General features: G+C 33.8%; 1 protein-coding gene across 4 annotated transcripts in view; it reads right to left on the reverse strand.

Moving 5' to 3' along the window:
- The window catches only part of VPS13B (vacuolar protein sorting 13 homolog B), a 669,566-nt gene that overhangs the window by 422,371 nt on the left and 222,637 nt on the right, over positions 1-24,558 (reverse strand). For all 4 annotated transcript variants that reach the window (XM_024572260.3, XM_024572257.3, XM_045181664.2 and 1 more), the window contains one exon: positions 6,618-6,727. In XM_024572260.3, the coding sequence (XP_024428028.2) occupies positions 6,618-6,727 (110 nt within the window). The remainder of the gene's footprint in view (positions 1-6,617; positions 6,728-24,558) is intronic.

The raw sequence follows: 24,558 nt of genomic DNA on the forward strand, positions 1-24,558 counted from the left end.
ATAAAATTTCCCTTCTTTATTATTAATTTAATTACTGTAAAAACACCAGAAATTATAAAGAATAAAACAATTATCCATACCCCTGATATAATCAATAATTACCAGTTATTAATATTTTGTTGTATTTGCTTTTTTTAAAAAAAAGAGACCCACTATTACACATAAAGCTAAAATCCCAATTACAAAACAATTACCCATTTCTCCCAGACTCAATCAATATCATGATATTGATACAATCCTTCAAATTAATTGCTTATACACCATTTACTTATTTAAAGGGTGGTTTTGGAAAAACATACATAGATACTGCATATATCCTTCAGAAACTACATATATCCTTGGGAAACTGATTTTCTGAATTAAACAAAATTTTGAGACATCCATATTAACCTATTGCATGATTTTAAATATGAAGTATTACATCATATGAATATGCCATGCTTTAATTATGCACTTCATTAGACACTGTCATTTAGGTGGGCTTCAATTTTATATTCCTGCAGCAACAGAGCTATACATGACTGCTTCAGCTCACATGAATGAGACTGTAAGAGCACAGCTGTATCAAAAAGTGGGATTTTGGCATCATAGGGTATATTCATTTTCAATTTTATTAGATATTACCAAATTTATCAATTTTCACTCATACCAGGGGTATACAAGTTCCTCCATTTTCTATCTTTTCAACACCACTGAATATTGTCATTTTTCATCTTATAGATTTTTAAGTAAAGGTGATTATTCATGAGTTAATAAATATTGAAGCTGGGTGATAAGGCCATAGGATTCAACTGTACTATTCTCTGGATTATCCATTTTAAAGAAAATCTAAAACTAAAATAGTAGATTAAAGGCATTTTTAAAAGTATATTTTTGAGATATGCTGAACTGTAGTAAATTAGTAATAATATCAAATGCTGATAAAAATGTATATAAACTATATAAACTTCTAGAAACAAACTGTCAGTATAACAAGGGCCTTAAATATATTAAAATGCATGCCTGGAGCTACTAATTATACTTCTAAAAATATAGAAGTGGATAATTAAAGAAAAATGCAAAGATTTAGCTATGAAGTTATTTACCCCAATATTTCTAACTCTGGATGAATAAGATTATGGGTATTTGTTAGTTTATCTTTTAAATAAAACTACTATTTTTTAAAAGATTTTACTTATTTTTAGAGAGAGGGGAAGGGAAGGAGAAAGAAAAGGAGAGAAACAGCAGTGTATGGTTGCCTCTCACACGCCCTCTACCAGGGACCTCGTCCACAACCCCGGCATGTGTCCTGACCAGGAATTGAACCAGTAATCCTTTGGTTCGCAGGCTGGCACTCAATCCACTGATCTGTACCGGCCAGAGCAAAAATAAAACTGTTAATTTTTAAAATATATTTTATTGATTTTGCTATTACACTTGTCCCAATTTCTCCCCCTCCACCTGGTATCTCCATTATATAAAAGGGAACTATGTAAAAAAAAAGAAGATTAAAACTATGGGCATTAAAATGCAAAACAAATGTACAACTATCATCAACTGAATCTGAAAAACAAACTAAGCAAACAAACAGAACAGGAATAAAACTTTTATTTTTGAACTTAGAAAAAAATATGTATTTATATTTCATTTAAAAAGTTATAAAATAAAATTAAAAAATCTTTGAAGGTGCTTGGTATATCACTCAAATAAAAATCTAATTTACTTAAGCTGCTAGAGCACTACTTGACCTTCAGGAACAGCTATGGTATACTGGTAATAACTGTATCATTTATAAAATAACCAGTGAAGAATTTATAATACAATGGAATATTATTCAGCCATAAAAGAAGGAAATCCTGCCATCTGCAACAACATGGATGGACCTTGAGGCTTTATCCTAAATAAAATAAGTCAGACAGGGAGAATGTGGAATTTAAATAAAACAAGACACATACACCCCCAAAAAACCAGAGTTTGTTTTGGGGTTATCAGAGTTTGGTGGGTGGGGGGAGACTAGTGAGAGCAAAATAGGTAGATAGAATCAAAAGGTATAAACTTCTAGCTATAAAATGAATAAGTCATAAGATGTGATGTACAATGAAGACTACAGTTAATAGTACTGTGCTGTATATTTGAAAGCCACTAACAGAGTAAATGTTAACAGTTCTTATGAAAAGGAAAAAGATGTGTAACTATATTGGTGATAGATATTAACTGAATTATTGTGATGATCATTTCACAATACACACAAATATCAAATCATTATATTATACAGCTGAAACTGGTATGTTATAGGTCAATTATATCTCTATAAGAATAAAAATAATTTACAACTAAATTTTTTTTCAAATGGTTCCTGCCATTACTCTTATTTCTCTATCACCCATTCCACTATAGTAAACTTTCTAAAATCCAAATCTATTTACATCAGTTTCCTATACTTCCTTTTAACCCTTCAGGACAGTTTTAAAACTTTAGCAATACAAATAAAATATTTTATTAGTTGGTTTCCAGTTTCTACCAGTCTCTATAAGAACACCTCGCTGTAGTCTGGAAACAGTATCTTCTTTGCCTCTGCTCACACAGTTCAGCCTAAAACCTTTCCTTTCTGGCTCACCCCTACGATCTTTAGCTGAACTGTTAATTCTCCTCCTTTTATTTTTATTTTTTTCCTGTTTAATGTTTTATTGTTTATGCTATTACAGTTGTCCCATTTTCCCCCTTCACCCCCTCCACCCAGTGCACCCCTCACTTCCAGAGTCAATCCCCACACCATTATCCATGTCCATGGGTCTATTGTACATGTTCTTTGACTAATCCCTTCACCTTCCTTCAGTCAGTCCCCACCTCCCATGTCCCCTCTTATAGCTGTCAGTCTATTCCATGATTCCATGTCTCTGGTTCTATTATGCTTATTAGTTTATTTTGTTCATTAGGTTCCTATCATAAGTGAGATCATATGATGTATGTCTTTCATCGACTGACTTATTTCACTTAGCATAATAGTTTCCGGTTCCATTCATGTTGTCAAAAAAGGCAGGAATTCCTTCTCTTTTCCTACTGCATAGGATTCCATTGTGTAAATGTACCACCATTTTTGATCCAGTCATCTACTGATGGGCACTTAGGCTGTTTCCAAATCTTGGCTGTTGTAAACAATGCTGCTATGAACCTAGGGGTGCATAAATTCTTTTGAACTGGTGTTTTGGGGTTCTTAGGTTAGGGTATATTCCCAGTAGTGGAATCACTGGGTCAAAAGGCAGTTCCATTTTTAATTTTTTTGAGGAAACTCCATACTACTTTCCACAGTAGTAGCTGCAAGAGTCTGCACTCCCACCCACAGTGCACTAGGGTTCCCCTTTCTCCACATCCTCGCCAGTACTTGTTTGTTGATTTTTTAATGATAGGCAGATGTGAGGTGGTATATCTCACTGTGACTTTAATTTGCATCTCTCTGATGGCTAGTGATGTTGAACATCTTTTCATATGTCTATGGACCATATGTATGTCCTCCTTGGAGATGTGTCTATTCAGGTCCTTTGCTCATTTTTTAACTGGGTTGTTTTGTCTTCCTGGTGTTGAGTTGTATGAGTTCTTTATATATTTTGGAATTAAGCCTTTGTCCCAGGTTTCAATGGCAAATATGTTCTCCCATACAATCAGTTCCCTTTTCATTTTGATGATGGTTTCTTTAGCTATGCAGAAGGTTTTTAACTTGATGTAGCCCCACTTGTTTATTTTTTCCTTTATTCCCCTTGCTGAAAGAGATATATTGGCAAAAATATTGCTGTGTGCGATATCTGAAATTTTACTGCCTATGTTTTCTGCTAGCACTTTTATGGTATCATAACTTATATTTAAGTCTTTCATCCATTTTGAGTTTATTCTGGTGTGTGGTGTAAGTTGGTGGTCTAGTTTCATTTTTTTGTATGTACCAGTCCAGTTCTCCCAACACCATTTATTGAAGAGACTGTCTTTACCCCATTGTAAGCTCGTGCCCCCTTTGTCAAATGGTAATTGACCATAAAGAATGGGTTTATTCTGTTCCATTGACCTATGTGTCTGTTCTTATGGCAGTACCAGACTGTTTTGGTTATGGTGGCCTTGTGGTATAGTGTAATACAGTGAGGTACTATGATTCCCACCAACTTTGTTCTTTTTTCTCAGGATTGCTGAGGCTGTTTGGAGTCTTTTTTGGTTCCACATAAATTTTTAGAATATTTGTTTTAGATCTGTGAAATATGCCACAGGTATTTTAATAGGAATTGCGTGTGAATCTAAAGATTGCTTTTGGTAGTATGGACATTTTAATGATGTTAATTCTTCTAATCCATGAACATGGTATATGCTCCCATTTATTTGTATCTTCCTCAATTTCTCTATTTAGTGTTCTATAGTTTCCTGAGTACTGGTCTTTTACCTCCTTGGTTAAATTTATTCCTAGGTACTTTGTTGTTGTTGTTGTTGTTGTTGCTATAGTAAATGGGACTTTTTTCTTAATTTCTCTTCCTAATAGTTCATTGTTCTTGTACAAAAATGCCATCAATTTCTGAATACTGACTTTGTATCCCACTACTTTGACAAATTCACTTATTAGGTCGAGTAGTTTTTTGGTGGAGCCTAAAAGGCTTTCCTATGTATACTATCATGTTGCCTGCGAATGACAGTTTTACTTCCTCCTTTCCAATTTGGATGCCTCTTATTTCTTCTTGTCTGATCACTGTGGCTAGGACTTCCAGTACTATGTTAGAATGGATAAATTTCTAGAAACATACAATGTTTTAAAAGTGAATCAGGAAGAAGAAGAAAACCTGAAAAGACCAATAACAACTAGCAAAATTGAAGCAGTAATCAAAAAACTCCTGGCACACAAAAGCCCTGGATCAAATGGTTCACAGGCAAATTTTACCAAACATACAAAGAAGAACTAACACCTATCCTTCTCAAACTATTCCAAAAAATTCAAAAAGAGGAAAAACTCCCTTACTCTTTTTAGGGGGCCAGTGTTATCCTAGCCCCATAAGCAGGTAAAGATACAACAAAGAAGACAGTTACAGCCCAATATCTCTGATGAACATAGATGCTAAAATCCTCAACGAAATATTAGCAAAGCAGATCCAGCAATACAATGAACAGATCATACACCATGATCAAGCAGGATTTATTCCAGGGATGCAAGTATGGCCCAATATTCACAAATCAACATATGTAATATATCACATAAACAAAATGAAAGACAAAAATCACATGATCAGATCAACAGATGTAGAAAAAGCATTTGATAAAAACCCAGCATCCATTTATGATAAAAACACTCAGCAAAGTAGGAATAGAGTGAGCATATCTCAACATAAGAAAGGCCATATATGACAAATCCACTGCCAACATCATACTCAATGGGCAAAAATGAATAACATTTCCCTTAAGATCAGGAACAATACTAGTGTGTCCACTTTCACCACTCCATTCTCCTTTTAAAACCCTCAGCTGCTTGTGAGAACTCTTCCTCTTTTTTGTTTTCACATAGTCCTGTATATACATCTGATGCAGCACTTACGGAGAATGGCGTAACTATATTCCTTATTATTTTCAAATAAACTAAATAGATCTAGAGGGACCGATATCCTCAAACATGACTTTTATTTCTGTAGCTGCAGTACCCAGCACACTGCCTTATATTGTGTAACTATTCGATAAAAAGAAGAATGGCATGGGAGAGACATGACAGAAATTTCAAGTGAAACTGAAACAAAGTGAAGAAAAATATTTAAAAGATGTTCCTTGAGTCATGAGTTTACTTTTTAAGTTAATTTTTTATAATCTTAGGCAATTAAGAAAATGCACAATTATAAAATTGTTCATTTTCTTCTATCAACTAGCAATAAGTTACTTTAGAAAACAGATACAAGCTATTTCAAGTAGAATATTACAAAATTACAATTAAAACAATAGGAGAATCCAATTCAATATAGCATAAATTTGGCTTTAAATCCTGAGTTCTGCCATCTACTAGATTTGTGACAATAAATGAAAAAAATCTAAATAAACATCAATTTCTTTGTCTTTAAAATGGGAATAATAAAACCCATCGGTCAGAATTACATTTAAGTAACATGACACAGAAAATCACATTCAAGTATTCTAGAAACTGTATTAGCTGCTATTTACTTTTTAACTTAAACCTTTTAAACAAACACACATCCCAACTCTCATGCACCAACCATCCTAGTATCAGGGTTAGGTACTCAATGCATGTTTGTTGAATAAACCTAAAGACGAAGAAATGTAGAGATAGCAAAAGTGAAAGCTAACAGTTACTGAAAATTTCTTATGTACCTGACACTTTGAGAACAAACATGTAGGCACTACGAGGAAAAATTGCACTACCTAAACTAGCTTCTATAATGTCTATGCTTTTCAAGCAATTGTGCAGAAAACACCTTTAATTGTCAATGAAATTCCATTTTGAGCTGTAATTTCTTGTACAGAAACTAATAAATAGAAACACCTGAAAGGGGAAGAATGGGGAAACAGCACAATTCTGGTACATCCACAAATATATCAACAGAAGAAACATAACTCTAATCAATGACAGAGAAAAAGATGTATTCATGTAGAGAATTATAAAAATTTCTCACCTGCTGCATATGCCTACTGGTACGTTTCTGAGGCTGATAAATGAGCCAGGTGTATAAGACTGGATCAACATTCACTGCTAGTCCTTCTACACTACAAAGAAGTACAGCACCTAAAAAGCAAGATTTAAAAATTGTTATTATAATTCCTCATAAAAAACATCAATTCATACCAATGAAGACAGCTATGATTCAAAAGACCAACAGTGAGTGGTGACAAGGTTATTAAATAATTCAAACCTCATACATAGCTGGTAGGAACGTAAATATGGTACAATACTTTGTGTTTTGCTCTTTCAGGGAATGCCAAAATATTTTTCACAGCTATAATATGACCCAACAATTCTATTCTAGATATATACCAAGAGAACTGAAATCATATGTTCATGTAAAAAATTGCACATAAATTTTCATAGCAGCATTACTCATATAGTTTTAAAGAATAATTAAAGTGGGAAAAACACAAATGTCCATAAATAGTTGAATGGATAAACAAAAGGTGGAACTGCCATACAGTGGAAAATTATCCATAAAAAAGGAATGAAGTCCCGATACATGCTACAAATAAATAAAACTTGAAAATAGTAGGAGAAGCCAGTCATAGAAAAACTACATATTGTACGATCCCACTTATATGAAATGGCCAGAACAGGCAAAACCGTAAGAAGAGAAAAAGGTCAGCAGACACCAGAATCAGGGGGAAGGAAGAAGAAGAAATAACTGCTAATAGATACACAGTTGTTCTGGGAGTAATGAAAATGTTCTGGAATTAGAAAATGGTGATTGTTGCAAACCTTGCAAATATATGGTGGGCAAAAGTAAGTTTTCAGTTGTTCATATAGAAAATAAGACAATAATTAATAAATAATAATACAAGAATAAACTCTGTGCTTCACATACTCAAAACTATAAACCTATTTTTGTCACACCCTATATGTTAAAAACATCTAAGTTATGTACTTTAAGGATTTTTATGGAATAAGCTTAATATTTTCAGGCAAAGAGCAATTTCTGTATTAGCCATGACAGTGGAATATTATCTCCCTTTTTTCTTTATCTTACAAAGCTAATTCAGGATATGAAAGAAGCATTATTACAACCACTCAATAAATCATTGTAAATTACACCTTTAAATCTTCAGAAGCAAAGAAAGGGAGCTGCTGAGATGAAATGCATGCTAACATTCTGACATAAAACACTAAGCTGAAGCATAACAAGTTGTAATTCAATCCTAACAAATATTTCTGACCCTGTCTAATAAAAAGCAACTCATACAGAATGTAACTAAAGCAGAATATCCCATTTTATGTATAGATTACATATATTCATAAATAAGTTTTTACATTTCTACATCTATTTTTTATAAAAATACTAGCTCAACAAGGATGTATGGAATATGGAGGAAAAAGTATGTGTCAGTATTGCTCTCAACTGTATTTTCAGCATCTAGAAAAGTAGCTGCCACAAGTTAAGGTCTTAAAAAAAAAAAAAAAAAAAAAAACCCACCACCACCAACAAGAAAACCAGATAGTTGCTCAGGTTAGCTGGGAAAAGCCAGCTAACACTGCAGATTATTTAAACAACTAGTATTGATAAAATTAGTATCAATAACAAGTCCTACTAGAAGTGAAGCACACAGAGATGGAATTAGTATAGAGGACAGGAAGCAAGAGAAGGAGAAATTTCCCTGTTTTTCAAAGCTTTGCACAGAATTGTCAAACAAGCAAAATTTGCCACGTGTACTCCTGTCCCACCTCACAGTGCCACTTCTCCCAGGGACCCAGAATCAGCACAGACTCCTAGGCAGCCTGCTCAGACAACACGAGCAATCCCAGCCCCACCCCGTGCATGTACCAGTGCAAGTGCCGATGAGCAATGGTTCCCTCAAACACACATCAGGAAGGAATGACGGGAGAAGCGAAATACAACATGATTGCAAAAGGGGAGTCACGATGGAAGTCAACTGGAAAATACCATGTCATATATTTTTTTCTGTAATAGAATTCAAATTCCTCATAGGAACTTAAATTTGTCTATTTCCCAAATATCAGTAGTATATAGAATAAGGCTTAAAAATACTCTATTATATCAAGGGAAATAAAATAGGACTTTCCCAAAATTATATCCAGTTTTCAAACAATTCTAGCAATCTGACTACCCCCGAGATTATCATCCCCACAAACTAACAAAAATATAGTATTAAGGTATGCAGCAAGTTAATTTGAATAGTGTTTTTGTTCTATAACAACTCATTTTCTCCCAAAAATGTTATTAGGTAAGAAACAGAATCTGCCTCTGATGTCACCCATATGTGGAATCTAATGAACAAACTGACCTAAAAAGGAAAATGGGGACAGACTCATAGATGGAGAGCAGGATGACAGCTAATGGGGGGGGGGGCACAGTTAGGGGGTGGAGGGATTGAGCAAAATAGAAAAAGGGACTCATGGACATGGACAAGAGTGTGATGACTGCTGGGGAAAGGGGGGTATTAGGGGACTAAAACGTAATGTAAAAAAAGTACAATAAAGATTAAAAATTCAAAAAATAAAACCTTTCAAAGATTAAAACACAAATATGAAAAACTATTAAAAACTTTTAATTTAAAAAAATTAGTTGGTATTTAAGTGGAGAGTTTAAGAAATTTATTTATTTATTTATTTTAATGAAATTCTCATTTATTTTCTTTTTCTTTTTTTAAATCTATTTATTTATTTTTATTCAGTTACAATTGTCTGCATTTTCTCCCCTTCCCTCCACCATACACCAGCCAGTCCCACCTCCCTCCCCCACCTCTACCCTCCCCCTTGATTTTGTCCTTGTGTCCTTTATAGTAGCTCCTATAGACCCCTCTCCCCACTATCCCCTCCCCACTCCCCTAAGAAATTTATTTAAATTCAAGAATATATAATCAATCTTAAAGGTTAAAACACTTCTCTAAAATCCATAGAGAAATGAAATTACAATTGGATTTAAATTACTATGAATTGCTTCCTATCACACAAGACTACCATAACAATATTTTATAATTAATACTGCACAAATATAAAAGACACCACAAATAACATATGATTAACAATAGGAGTATGGTCCACTAAAAGAAGGAACTACGAAAAGATAGAAGGCAGTGGGATCCAGAAGACAAAGGATCCAACATGGGAGGAAAGTAATGGGAAGCCCCAGGATGACACCAGTGAATTGATGAGAGGTATATGGGGAATTTAGTAACAACCAACACAATTATTAAATACATAAAAAACAAATGTTTAAAAGACAAGGGTAACTAATCACAGGATACAACGTGACTGACGTGAATGACACTTATAGACAGAACTATGTAAATTCAAAGAAATGAATTACTTGGTTAACCAAACATGGTGTGACAATAATGGAAACATGGGTATATGAGAAGAATTCACGATGGGTGCTAAAGAGCATGGAAGTTGACCAATGATTGTTTCCCAGAGAAGGACTTCAAAGAAATAATGCTTTAAAATGAACAATGAAGAAAGAGCAACAAGAGCCATGTTAGTTATTTAAAATATGTACGTAAACACCAAAATAATTACTGAGAGTTGAAACTAGCTACCTTTTGAAAAAAGAACATTACAAAACAGGTGCACTTGCCATGAGAAAGGACTGGGAAGAACTGAAACTTAGATTTTCTTAGGTAGATGAGCCTTAGATTTTCTTGCTGAGGAACATCCCTCTAGCCACTACCAAAAAGCAAAACAAAATTTTCTTTTAAAAAACTCTCTCATTCACTGTCACATAACAGCTACAAATTAATATCTGTGAATAGTTCTCATAACAAAAAATCAGCAAGCAATGCAAAAGGCAAGCCAGTGTAAGTGAGAAGCAAAAAATTCAACAAACAACAAATTTAGACCTTTAAGTACTGGAAATATCAAAATATCTGAACACAGACCATAAAATAGCTATGTATAAAATGTTCAAAATACAAAAGTATGGGATCATGAAGAGGATCAAACAATGAGAAAGTATCAAACAACATTATTTTAATGAAAAATGGAAGTTACAGAAATGACTAATTTAATTGTTGAAGTAAAAAACTCACTGGACAGGTTAAACAGCAGAGTAAATATAATTAAAGAAAAAATTAGTGAAAAACTAAGAAACACATGAGATAATTTAAAATGCATCTGAGATAGAATAAAAATAAAAGAAAATTAGTAAAATGAGGTCAAGAGGTACGAGGACTCAGTGAGAAGACCAAACATAAGTCTAAATAGAATTCAGAGGGAGATACTAGGAAATGGGTAAAAGGCAATATTGTTAAAAAGATAACTGAGAATTTTATAAAACTGTTGAAACCCAAGAAGCCTCAAACCCAAGAAGCCCAATGAATCCAAAATGGAAAATTACAAATAAACCTATATTAGACAAACAAAAAAGCTACAAAACACTGAAGAGAAAAAGATCAGAAAATCCCCCAAATATTTTTTTTAAAAAGATCCTATAGGGAATTAAAAAAGCAAACTGATAATCAACTTCTTAGCAAATAGTCCATGATATTCATATATGATTTTACTTCAAAACTTACATATATGCTATATATATTCTTGTGAATCTATTAGTGTTACAATTAAAAGATGATAATGGAAAAACTAAATGGGTTTTTAAAAATAAATATATCTGGATATATTTTCTATAATATTATCCATGTCAACTATAAGCCACATATAAACTTTATTTATGATAAAAATATACAAAAATCCTATATGAACAAAACAATATATATATGCTGTACACACACACACACACACACACATATATATTTAAAAGTACACAAACCGCTAAACTGCTAAAGTATACAAACTGCAAAAGTAAATTGAGAACTCGAGGGCAGGGACGACTGTGTGGTGATTGCAGGGGGCAGGGGAGGAGGGTGGTTGAAAGTGAAAGAGGCTAGAAGGGGGATAAAGTTGTAATGGAAAAAATACAATAATAAATAAATAAATAAATAAATAAATAAATAAATAAATAAAAATAAAGTTCCATTAAAAATAAAAAAAGTAAATTAAGAAATTACAGATATTCTCCATATTAGGCTAACTATCTTAAAAGGCTTTTCAGACACGTCAAAAACTAAATGTGTTGAGTAAACTTTTTAAAACTTTCCTTAATAAGTTATTAGTACATCTTTTTTATTTGGGATTTTAGAAAAAAGAAAAACAAATGTGAGAATATTTTCACAAGGAAAACTAACCTTGTAAGTCTCATTTATTTTATTATAATTAACAAAAAAGTACTTTAGTAAATGTTCATATAAGTATATAATTATACAACAAAAAGGGACTAAATGACTCATAGCCAGACTTGGACTTCATGAATGTTAAATAGGTGATAAATAGAATAACCTATTAATTTAACATCAATTTAGTTGAAATTATAAGTTAGAGATAATGTTATTTTAAATCTAATGGGGTATTTTCTTATACTCAATTCGCAAGACACAGTCTTTAAAAATAACACAAAAGCTCTGACATATAAGTGTGCAGATAATTAGTCTGATACTGAGTTGACTCAGAACAGATCCCCCATAAATCACTAAAATTTGGCAATATATTATTCTGTTTAATTTTAGCCTGGGAGACAACTAATGAGAAAAGTGTGCTTTGCCTCTCTGCTCACTGCCAAAATGGTTCACTTATCCACATTCCACTCCGGCTTCACCGATTAGTTAAATCAAGGGATCACGGTCATTTTCAGTTACATCCTAGAGCTGAAAATGAGAACTGAAATAAGGGACAGAAACAAAAGTTGCAGACCATTAAGATCACACATACATTCTTCTTCTCAGCTATAGAAACCTTATCAACAATGATATCATCTTGTAAAATATCAAGTTATAAACCAGTAAAAAGTACCTGGGATATTATCTTCAACCAATGAATGAAACAAAAAACACAGATATGTTCATCTTTATCTAAGTTTAAAACTCACTATTTTTCTATTTTGCAGCTATAGCAAAATAAGAACTTTTTAGATTTGTATAGCTCCTAAGAAATTATTTGCTACTCTTAACAACAATTCTCAAGAATTCTGGCTAAATGGTTAAGTAAACAAAAAAGGAAGAATCAGAATTTTTAAAACAAGGGTGGGTGATAATTCTAAGAAATGATAGCAGGCATGAGCTGCCAACTGCTGGTAACTTTCTCCAAAGTAGCTGTCAAATTTAGCATAAATGAATCATAAGATTTTTAGGTGTGTGTGTGTGCTGGCTCTCATTAGTTAATGAACAATTCTCCTTCCCTTGGGATACAGAGAATCACAGAGAACTGCATCCCATCCTAACAATAAGAATAACCCATGCAACCTACCAAAGCTTTTCAACATCCATCAGACAGCAGAGTGCACAAAGAAACTTAATGAAGAAAAATCGTAAAAGTGAAAGGCCCCTTACAAGAGAAAAGGAATAAATAGCAGCTTTCATTCTTGGCACAGCAGGAGGAGAAGAAAGCTGATAAGATAAAATAACTGAACTTTTAACAAATTTTTAAATGCTGGGGGCTGGCAGGACAGTTTAGAATTGCTGAGAACCCTGGACACAAGGGGAATCCACCCACCTGCCATCACTTTTCAACAAGCCTCCAGCAAACGCTCCTGAGACTGACAAGACGAGAGATGAGAAAGACCCACCAAGATGCAGGTCTGTGGAACCTAATGAAGTCTGAGGGCCAAGGATTAAACGAAATCTGACAGGCACCCTGAACTTTTCAGTGAGCATTAAGAAGGGGAGTCTCTGACTAGGAGAAAAGAGGCACTTAGAAAGAGATCCTTATGGAAGAACAGGGGAATAAGGCATGCCCAAGTCTGAGGTCAGGTCAGGAGAACTGCAAGGAAATCACAAACCATACTAAAAGAAAGATTCTGACTCTGCTCTCAAAAAAAGTTGAAGCCTGCGGTAAGCATAGTATAAGTAAAGCAAGAACCAGACCCAGTTCAACTACAATATAGAAAACAAAACCATACCCAACACGACTACATCAATAAGATGATAAAAAGAGGCTGGCTTTTTTGTGGGCATAAACGTTATTTAACTAGGTTCTATTATTCCTTTTATACCGATGTTTGGCATTGATTTTTAAAAATTATGAAACACACAGTACAACACACAGAAATGACTCGTTATCTCAAGTGAAAACAGTCAATTGTACCAGTCCCCAAGGTAGGAGGCATGCAGATACCAGAATTACCAAACAGGGACTTCAAAACAATTAAAATACCGTGAAGAACACAGTGAAAACATTCATGAACTGAAGGGTAACTGCACCAGAAATTTAATAGCAAAAACTATTAAAAAGAGCTAAATGGGAATATTAGAATTTAAAATATACAGTAATAGAGGTGAAGAATTCTTTCAAAAATTCTTTTCAAAACTGGTGAATGGCATCAACTGACACTTTGAAAAAAGCTTAGCAAACCCCAAGGATAAATAAAAGAAAAACCAGATCTAGACACTTCAGGATCAAACTGCAGAAACACAAAGAGAAAAAAATTTTGAAATCACGGGTCAGCTGGGGACACGGAACATAGACACGATGTATCTAAGGTTACCGTGAGCAGGATAACTTCTCATGAGAAATAAGGGCCAGAAGGTAATGGAATTTTTAAATGCCGAAAGAAGAAAAGACAACCTAAATTTCTATATCCATTGAAAACATCCTTTAATAATTAAGAAAAAATAAGAATAAAACAACAAAAACAATTATGCCTCCAAAGACTTGCACTACTAGAAATTACCAGCAAAGTGCTTTAGGCTGAAAGGAAGCTATACCTTATAGAAACTCAACTCTAGAAAAGGAATGAGGATACCAGAAAGAGTAAATATGTTGTGGGTAACTAAAGAGAACCTCTTTAAAAATTACACACACAATTATATACACATTGACCTCTTTAGGTCTCTTCAAAAACACTCTCGACTCTTGAAAGTAACAATCACAACGCAATGTGGGGTTAATATTGCACACAGAAGCAAAATATATACCCATTGAGCACAAGGAACAGAATGGTGGAAACTGGAAGTAAAATTGTATAACAAGGCATTTACTTTTCAGCTTATCATAGATTCCTTCACTCTCCGCTGATCTGCTAATATTTCTGTCAAGCCCAATTTAGATCAAATAAAAAAATTAATATCTCTTTATGTACACGTGTCCTTTTTTCTTTCCATCTAGCCAGTCTCTGCACATCCTTTGATTCAAATTAGCCAGTAAAACTTCCTACCACCATTGACCTTCCCATTCTCTGGCTAACTGCAATACCAAGTATTACAGAGCTCATTTTAGCACTGACTCAATTCAAATTTCTCAGTGGAGACCAGGATGGCAGAGGAGGGTATGAGTGCTTTAGGAAACTACAAAATGTGTAAAACAGTAACACATTCCACTGCTTTACAACGTTCAGCACCCATCTGTGTTCCTTGGTCCTGAGTTGTATGTTTATCTGCAGTCCAGCTCAGGCACAGAGAAGACAGGAAAATTGGATTCGATCATGACTGTGTATGTGCTTCTTTAATTTTTTTCTACTGTTGTTCTCCTCTTTACTCCCCAGTACAAATTTAAGTTAACAACTGGTCTCCTTCTATCTGACTCACGAATCTTAATTCTCAATTGGCACAGAATGCACAAATGAGATTTAATGGCTGTGTCAGTAATTAATACTTTGTAATGTTTCAAATCTTGTCCTCCAACTTTATTTTCATGACATAAAATGTTAAAGCCATAAAGGTAATAATAAACAGCTTTGACAATAAAAAGCTTAGAACTTCTAAATAATAAATGATATCATAAACAAAATTAAAGGCAAAAGTCAAACTAGGAGAAAATATTAGAAAACACATAACAAAGATAATACTCATGACATTGGGAGACCTCCTAAAAATTACTAAGATAAAAGATATACAACCAAACAGAAAAATGGGCAAAGAATATAAATAAACAAATCACAAAGAAACAGAGCTGGCCTTCGCTAACAGCCAAAGAAATTCAAGGTTAAACAGTACGGTAATTTTTCAATGACAGATCAACCAAAGTCTAAATAAATGAAATCCTATTACTGATAAAACTATCAAGGATGAAGCACACTCATGCTCCCCCGAAAGAAATGGCAATTGGTGCAGTCTTATGAGGTGCTTTTAGAATTGCCTATTAAAATTTTAAATGCACATACTCACTGCTCCAGCTATTTTAGTCCTTAGGCTCCTACAATAACACTTACAGATGCTTTCTTAAAGCCATATACAGAAAGATGTTCATCTGTAGTTTCAGAGTAACAAAAATATGTAAACAACATCAATACCTGGAGTTGAATCATGATGTTTTATTTAATGGAACATCACTCAGCTTTTAAAAAATGAAGTACAGATGTACGTAATGACACAAAAATAAGTGCAGAATAGTGCGTTTAAAGTCAGAAAGTGCTGACAAGAGAATTTCACAAAAATGTCAGTATTACATATAAATGTATGTGTATTTAAACCCAAGACATGCGTACATGTAATGCACATACATATTGAAAGACAAAACAGTGGTATGTCAGAGTATGTGAGGTGAATACACGAGTGACATGCCAGGGAAAAGAAGAACTGCAAGTGTACAGACCATGCTGTACACAAACCAAGGCAGGTCAAACATACCACTGCAATTTGAAAGTAGTACACGACATTATTTATATCCTAAAACCTGGAAACTACATCAGCATTTTTATGATCAATTTTGAATTTCAAAGGAAATTTTGGTTCATGGAAGAAACAAAAGCAAAACCTTGATTCACCACAAATAAAACCATTTAGAAAACTACTAGATCTCATAAAAGTCTCTCTTATGTTTACCTTCAATTTGTCACTGTCCTTTATTCAGGACTTTCATTTTCCAGGATCCCCATCCCATGCTGAAGTATGAATAAATCTAGGATCCTATAACTAAAACCTAATTTTTAAAGCCAACTATTCAATTTAAACTTCGGAGTCACCCACAGTAAATGATGTCTCCAGTCTTTAAATTCCATGTTCCTGTGAAGGTTGGAGAAGAGTCTTTCAAAATCACGGTAATACCCAACAGACTAACTAGGAGACAGAGTATACATTTTGATTTAATTATGAAATCCTTGAATACTAAAATTTTTATTAATAATAATAAATCTTAACTTGGAAATTAAAAGCAATGCTGTTTTGATCAAGACCAGACAAGCATGTATTTTCTGATAGTTAGCATCATTAATTCTCATTTCATCTAGGATCTCGTGGCATAAATCAGACAGATTTCTAGCATTCCCAAGTCAGGATATGGCCTTCCATAAGTCATCCTTCTCCAGCCAAGTAACTTCTTTCAATGTTTCAGATATTAAGGCAGCTATTTTAATATAATAACCCTTGGATCAGTATATTGAGACATAAACAAAGATATTTAGAAAATTCCTCTCATACAAGTATCAAACCAACCAAACAAAATTCCCAATATGTATGTTTTCACTAAGTAACCTGAAACTAAAATGATTTTCTTCCCCTAATTTGGATTGCCTTTTGGAGGAGGGGAAAAAAAACTCATGGCTAAGGCAAAAAATAAATTTGTATGTTTAATTTAGCCTGCCTATTACTTTCCAAAAATACTTACTAGAGCACTTGATGGTTATCTAGAATCTTACTGTATTTACACCATATAGAACACCACAAAGAACAAGAGGTCTCTGAAACATGTAAATGCTTTATTCCGCCTGACTATAGCTCTGGTTTTTACATCTTTGCTCTGTAACACAGGTATAGAACACTAGAAGATACACGTAACTTTGAAGAGCTTAAACAGAGCTCCTAAGGTTACAAAGCTTATGTGTGTGTGAAAATTAGTTGATAAAGCAGAGGTTCTAAAATTCAAAGGGTTATGACTTCTGAACAGCATTCCAGTGTTAAATCAAATTCATGGTCGTAACCATTAAAAGACTAAGTTATTACCCATTCCTGTAATTCAAACTGGATTAGAGTCTTCTGGAACATAAAAGGTTAATATGGAACAAGTATATAAAACAAAAGAAAAATTAATGAATCATTGCCATGTTTATTAAGACTAATCACACTTATGAAGCATATTAATTTTATACTACCTTATTACTTTAAGAATAATGGAGCTTTGAGTACCACGTGATTTAAAACTATTTTAAAGTTTGTCAAATTATTTAATTCTGAAACCTCTACATATACAATTTAAAAGGTTAAATTCACTGCAGCATTATTTGCAATCGCCCAGATATGCAAGCAGCCCGGGTGCCCATCAATAGATGAGTGAATAAAACAACTATGGGACATTTACATAGTGTTATAATACTTGGCCATAAAAATGAAGAAAAAATTACCCTTTCCAACATGATGGGTGGACCTAGAGAACATTATGCTAAGTGAAATAAGCCAGTCAGAGACAAATACCACATGATTTCACTCATTTGTGGAATCTAATGAGCACGCTGAACTTACAAGCAAAATAGAGACAGACTCATGGATAATAGCAGGCTGACAGCTACTGGTGGGGAGGGCAGGGGGTAGAGGGATCGAGGGAAAAGGAAAAAGGACTCGTGGATGTGGACAGCAGTGTGATGACAGCAGGGGGAAGGGGGAATAAGGGGTTATATGGTAATGGAAAAAATACAAAAATATTCAAAATAATAAAAAAATTTTTAAAAGTTTAAATCCAAACACTAGCAAGGATATGGTATAACTGATAGTAAAACACAGACTTCATTGAGTCCACAGACTATGAGACAAGTTTGTAAAAATTTTTAGTAAATATTTTCGAACACAGCTACACCACTTTTTTACATATAGTCTTTGGCTGCTTTTGCAGTAAAACAGAAGAACTGAGTAGCTGTTAGAGAGACTGTATCAGCCACAAGCCTAAAGTAAGTACTATTTGTTGACCCCTGGTAACATATTGCTGGTAGCAGTTTAAATTAACATAACAGTTTTGCATATGATTTTGGTAATAAAAAGCTATAATTTTTAACTAGTTAATTCCACTTCCTGAAATCTATGCTAAAGATATAACGGTATTGTTTACATTAACAATTTAACATATTGTTAATTTTAATAGGAAATATTTGAAATAATACAGATCTCCAAAAAATGAGGAATACTTAAGCAAACTGTGATGTATACAAGTAACAAAATATTTTAACCTTTAAGTAATATAAAAATCTTTAAAATTGTGGTTATGAAGACTGTGATAATGGGAAAATTCTTATGATATAAACAAAAATTTTAAATACAATTTAATAAAAGGTAAAATAAATGGGAAAAACAAGAAGGATATACGTAAAAAAATTAGTGGTTTGTTCTGGGTGATGGGTTAGTCTTTTATGTGCTTTATTGACTTTTTAACTTTCCAAATTAAGCTAAGTGAAAATATAATTACTTTTATAATAAAAACTTAAAACAACATATGTAAACATCAAAATATTTCATGTGTTTAGATGAAAAAACAGGTTGTTACTCCATGCTTAAACCCCGAGACATGGACAGAGCTAAACAGAAACACTGAGGTGGGGAGGCTTTGGACGGTCTGAATCTGGCACTGACACCGACTGTACATGTTCTTCACTGCGTCACTTCACTGCATGTTTCTTACATGTAAAGTGAGACTCACACCTCATAATTTAGAGGGATTTTTATGAGGATTGAGTGAAATAATATTTATAAAGTATCTGTTATATATAGCAGAAACTGAAAAAGTAATAGCTTTTGCAATCATCCTCATCACCATCACCATCATCATTATCATATTCTAGGGATGAAATTAGATGAAGAACTAAGAATAGTTATGTCTTCAGATTTCTTAAAACCAAAAATGTCACTTACAGCACAGAAGGTGTGTTGAATTATCTGGCTACTGTAACTGATCACAAAATTGTCTCCCAAGAGATAGATGTAAGGAAAGACTCAGTATCCTATGGTAAAGGGGATGTAGTGCTCTAACAGGCACATTCAAGAAATGAAAATCTAGTAGGATCAAAATGATACCAATAGTGATCACATATTATTTGTACAAGGTCCTTGAGAACATTGGCTTCTAGATATGTATACATTAGGGTATGTCCAGAAAAACTCCAAGCGTTGTTAATATAACGAGAGCAGTTTGTGCAACATCATGTCACCTGGCAGCCAAGGGGAGTGGACTGGGATGCACGTGCATGAACAATGATGACTTCACCATACTAATCAGTGGGGGTGGTAGACACCATTGAGTGAGCATGTGTACTGTGTAGCCGTCACATTTCAAAATGACTGAGTAAGCAGAGCAACGAACCTGCATCAAATTTTGCATTAAGCTTGAACATTCCTCTGCGGAAAGTATTGGAATGATTCAGAAGGCTACAGCTATGGGCAACTGGTGATTGGCAGCTTCATCACGACAAAATGACCACTCATGAATCACATTCTCATGCAAACTTTTTTGGTGAAACATCAAATCACCCAGGTGACATAGCCCCCCTACAGCCCAGAGTTGGCACCCTGCAACTCCTGGCTTTTCCCAAAACTAAAATCACCCTTGAAAGGGAAGAAATTTCAGACCATTGATGATGAGATTCAGGAAAATATGACCGAGCAGCTGATGGCGATGGGGAGAACTGTGTGAGGTCCCAAGGCTCCTACTTTGAAGGGGACTGAGGTGTCATTGTCCCATGTACAATATTTCTTGTATCTTCTTCAATAAATGCCTATTTTTCATATTACATGGCTGGATACCTTCTGGACAGACTATATATACATATATAGATACAGATATATATCTATTTATTTATTTTCTCCATCCAAAGGGAGCCCTAATGAATTATATCAAATAATATACATTTTCCTCCCTTTGTGTATTCTTTCATGAGAGTTGACAGAGAACTGATATCTCCCTAAGAGCAAATATCCGAGTAATATACTAATCCTGCACACTAGGCACCCAGCGGGAAAACACCCATTTAACTACGAAGCTAAGGAGGAAAGACTGACAATCCTGAGTGGTAGTGCTCTCCAAAAGCTGTATTAGTTAGAAGCAGAGTGCTTTAGAGTTGCACCACAAGTGCAATTCTGATGTCCCTCACTTATGGAAGACGCAGTCTCAACATTCTGCTATGGAGACTGTCTCCTGTCCTGTTCTCACGCATTTCTACTAAGAAAGGGCTCAGCAAATGACAGTAAATGCAAATGCAAGCCAAAAATCAGCCTACTGTTTTTGTACAAACTAAGAAAGATTGTTATATTTTAAATAGTTGAAAACATCAAAAGAATATTACATGATGTGAAGATTATATGAAAGTCAAATTTTAGTGTCTATAAAGTCTTATTTTAACACAGCCATATTCATTCATTTACATATCATCTACAGGTGCTATCCTGCTACAACAGCACAGTTGAGTAAATGAACCAGAGGCTAAATACTATTATGTAGCCTTTCATAAAAAGTTGCCCAACCCCTGATCTGAGACAATGTATGAGAGATACAGTTCCCTAGCCTCAATGAGAAGCACTAAATGTCTATCTTCCTGAATAATTTACTAAGTGTCTAATGGACTGTCCAAGAAGTCTCTCCTTGGTAAGGTCACTCTAAAGTCTTCTTCGGATGATAATATCAGGTAATAGCCATTGTTTGCTAAGTATTTATTACTATATGCCAGGTATTATCATCTTCATTTAACAGGTAAGGAAACCGAGGATCAGTGGGAGGTGGTAACTTGTTCAAGTTCAGTACAGGTAGCTAGTTAAGTCAATCCCAGTATTATCTCTTCCAAAGCCTCTGGGCATAAACACTATTGCTGAAACAGGAATACAAAGAATACTAGAATCGGAAGTGATGATCTCCCTCAAAACAAATAATTTTTCACAGTGATGTGGACAATCAATGATACAATAATAAATCCTCTACAGAAAGCAAAACCAATGTCTCTGAAGGAAGAGATAACCTGTATAAGAACTAAACTTACATATCAAAATTGGTTCCCACTGTTAGTTCCCTTGCTCCTGTCACTGATACAACAAGTTTCTTGATTTTCCAACTTATGTAACAGACTACCTATACCACCTTTTGCTCTTGCCAGTAGATCATACCAAAGTACGATAGAAATAAATCCACGGGAAGAGTACAATTAGAAAACAGTATGTTTTATTCTCCAATTATGTCATTTCTACTTTTAAAATGTTAACAAGTCCTTTGTTTCATGAAGATGATAAGGTTTGTAAAATGTCCTTGACAAAAGAAGCTGGAATTCCAAAGACGGGAAACAATACAAAGTTATATTAATTAAGAAGCTATTAGCATTGTCTTAGTTATAATTTTTTCAAGTTTACAACATAACGTTTTGGAAGAAAAAGGGAGGGTTCCTTTGTAATCGAGGGTGACTACAGCAGGCTTTGTCTGTACACTGAATCATAACCTACAGGCCATACTTTTCTGTTAGAAGGAACAAACTGCCTACTCTTACATGGTTAATACATGTATTGAATTAGACAAATTCTGTTTAAATCTACACTTAGATTGTTCTTTAATTTTATTACAAATATTCACGGTTGAGCAATAGTCAACTTTGGAAATTAACATTAAAAATGAGTGTATATTTTTAAACTACATGGAAGACTCAGGATATGTAGTATACTTGCCTTCTTTTTCTAAAAATCAAAATGTCTTCATTATGATACACCCACATTACTGTGCTTCCTATTCTTTATATTTTCTCCATCATCAACAATGAATTTTTCTTTCAACATGTATTTTGCTTTTAAGCCAAATATTAAAACACTAAAAAAATTCTAATGGAAAATAACATTCCTGAACCAATTGTTCAAAATATAAAAATATAAATAAACCCTAGGAAGAAAATTAATATTCTGACATTTATGAAAATATTGCTTTTTAATGTCCATGTTATTTTATGAGCATAAAATTTTGTTCAATATTGTATTGTAAGGTTATTTGCAAAAAATATGTATTTTAAAGCCAGTTTATATAATATGTTACAATATAAATTACAAAATTGAACAAACACATCATACTTGTCTCTAAAATAATTTTAAGATAACTTATTTTACAATAATCTTATATAATTCAGAGAAAAACAAAGTCATATATATCAGAATAGTCTCAATATTATTCCTATACTTTTTATTTTTTACAACTCTGTAACATGTCACCTGTATAATGTATTGAGTGTTCACCACCCCAAGTCAAGTCCCCTTCCATCTGCATTTATCCCCCCCTAAACCCTCTTTTAACTTCTTCTATCCCCCTTTCCCTTTGGTAAAGCCTAGTATACATGCCTAAGAATTTGAAGTACTTAAACCAATTATTACCACAACAGGCAAGACCTGAAATTTAAAATCTTGTGGAAATATTAAGGGTTCAATTAAAAAAAAGTGTCCAATGAATAGAATGTGTAAATGCTTTGGAAAGTTAATGGCCGAATTAAGATCATTGTTACTTTTCCATTCCTGATTATCAAGGTCTGTGTAGTAATGACAAGGCACAAAAGAGTAAATGGCAGAGAACAGCAGCCACCACAAGGTGGTGCTAATATCCTCTCATAACTGGAGGGATGGATCACTCCTGCAGGTTAGTCTTCAGATGTGACCTAAGGTGAGACTCTCCAACCCACAGGGTAGATACTCAACTATAACATTCTCTGGTTGGTTTAAGAAAAAATGAAAAACATTAACAATTTTGTAAGATTTTTATTGTTCATTGCACACAAAAAAAGAATTTATAATTCTCTAGAATTAATACTTGGTTTGCATCTATATTCTTGTCATATAATTACATTATTTTCCATGAAAGGGGGTAACTATAAGCAACTGTCTTTACATATTATCAGCTGAAATTACTAATTTACACTCAATAAATACACTACCATCATACACAAATCAAGACTTATCAATAGTGTTCTTACGTGGAACACCAATACAAGTGATAATAAGACTCCGGTATTACAAAAGCCGTATTTGTAAGGCCAAATATGTTTCCCAGATGAACATTTTTACTACTTTCTGTTATGTACTCATCTTCTGAATGTAATGGATATTGGAAAAATATGTTATAGTTTCCCACAGTTCAGGTTCTAAAGGCACTAAACCAACTGCTAGAGTCATCCTCCCTTAAGCTGCTTTTAGTTCCTGTCAGACACACCCAGATGGAAGAACAGAAGGTTGGAAGGATAGGGGGAGAAATGGATGGATAGAAAGAAGGAAGGGACAGAGGGAGGGAGGAAGGAGAAAGGAAGAAGGATGACAGGGAGGAAATTGGTGTTGCATTTCTGGCTCCCAAAATACAACAGCAATTCAGAATAAAGAAAAAGTGAGAGTTGCTAGAGAGAGTTGATATATATGCTCACTGCATATAGTAACTTGCTATACAAACACACACACATGTTTATATAAATATTAACATTTAATCCTCAAAAAATAATCTCTACCAATGCCCAGACTGGGTTTATAGAGGTAAAAAGGGTTTCCCAAGTTCACACAATCAGCAAGGACTATCTGACTTTAAAGCCTCTTTCCACTATTCTATAAAATAACCATACTAACATTCATATAAGATAGCTAGTATATACTGATTGGAAACTAGGTGCCTAACAATGTGTTAAGCATTTTACATCTATTTTCTCACTTAATCCAAACAACAATCCTAAAAGGGTATTATTTCTTTACAGATGAGAAAACTGAGGCACAGAGAGGTTGAGTGACTTTCCCAAGGGTCCCACAACTATTAAGTGGTAAAGCTGGGATTCGAATCTAAGCAATGTGGCTACAATTAAGTCTGCCACTTAAACCACTTCACAATATTGCCACTCATTAAATACACAACTATTTCCTTTGGGAGTAAAATGAATGGCTGTTTAATGAGGAGTTAAAAAAAAAACAAAAACAAAAAACATTTTATTAAGCACATAAAATGAA

Source organism: Desmodus rotundus, chromosome 8, assembly GCF_022682495.2.
Source record: "Desmodus rotundus isolate HL8 chromosome 8, HLdesRot8A.1, whole genome shotgun sequence".
Taxonomy (NCBI): domain Eukaryota; kingdom Metazoa; phylum Chordata; class Mammalia; order Chiroptera; family Phyllostomidae; genus Desmodus; species Desmodus rotundus.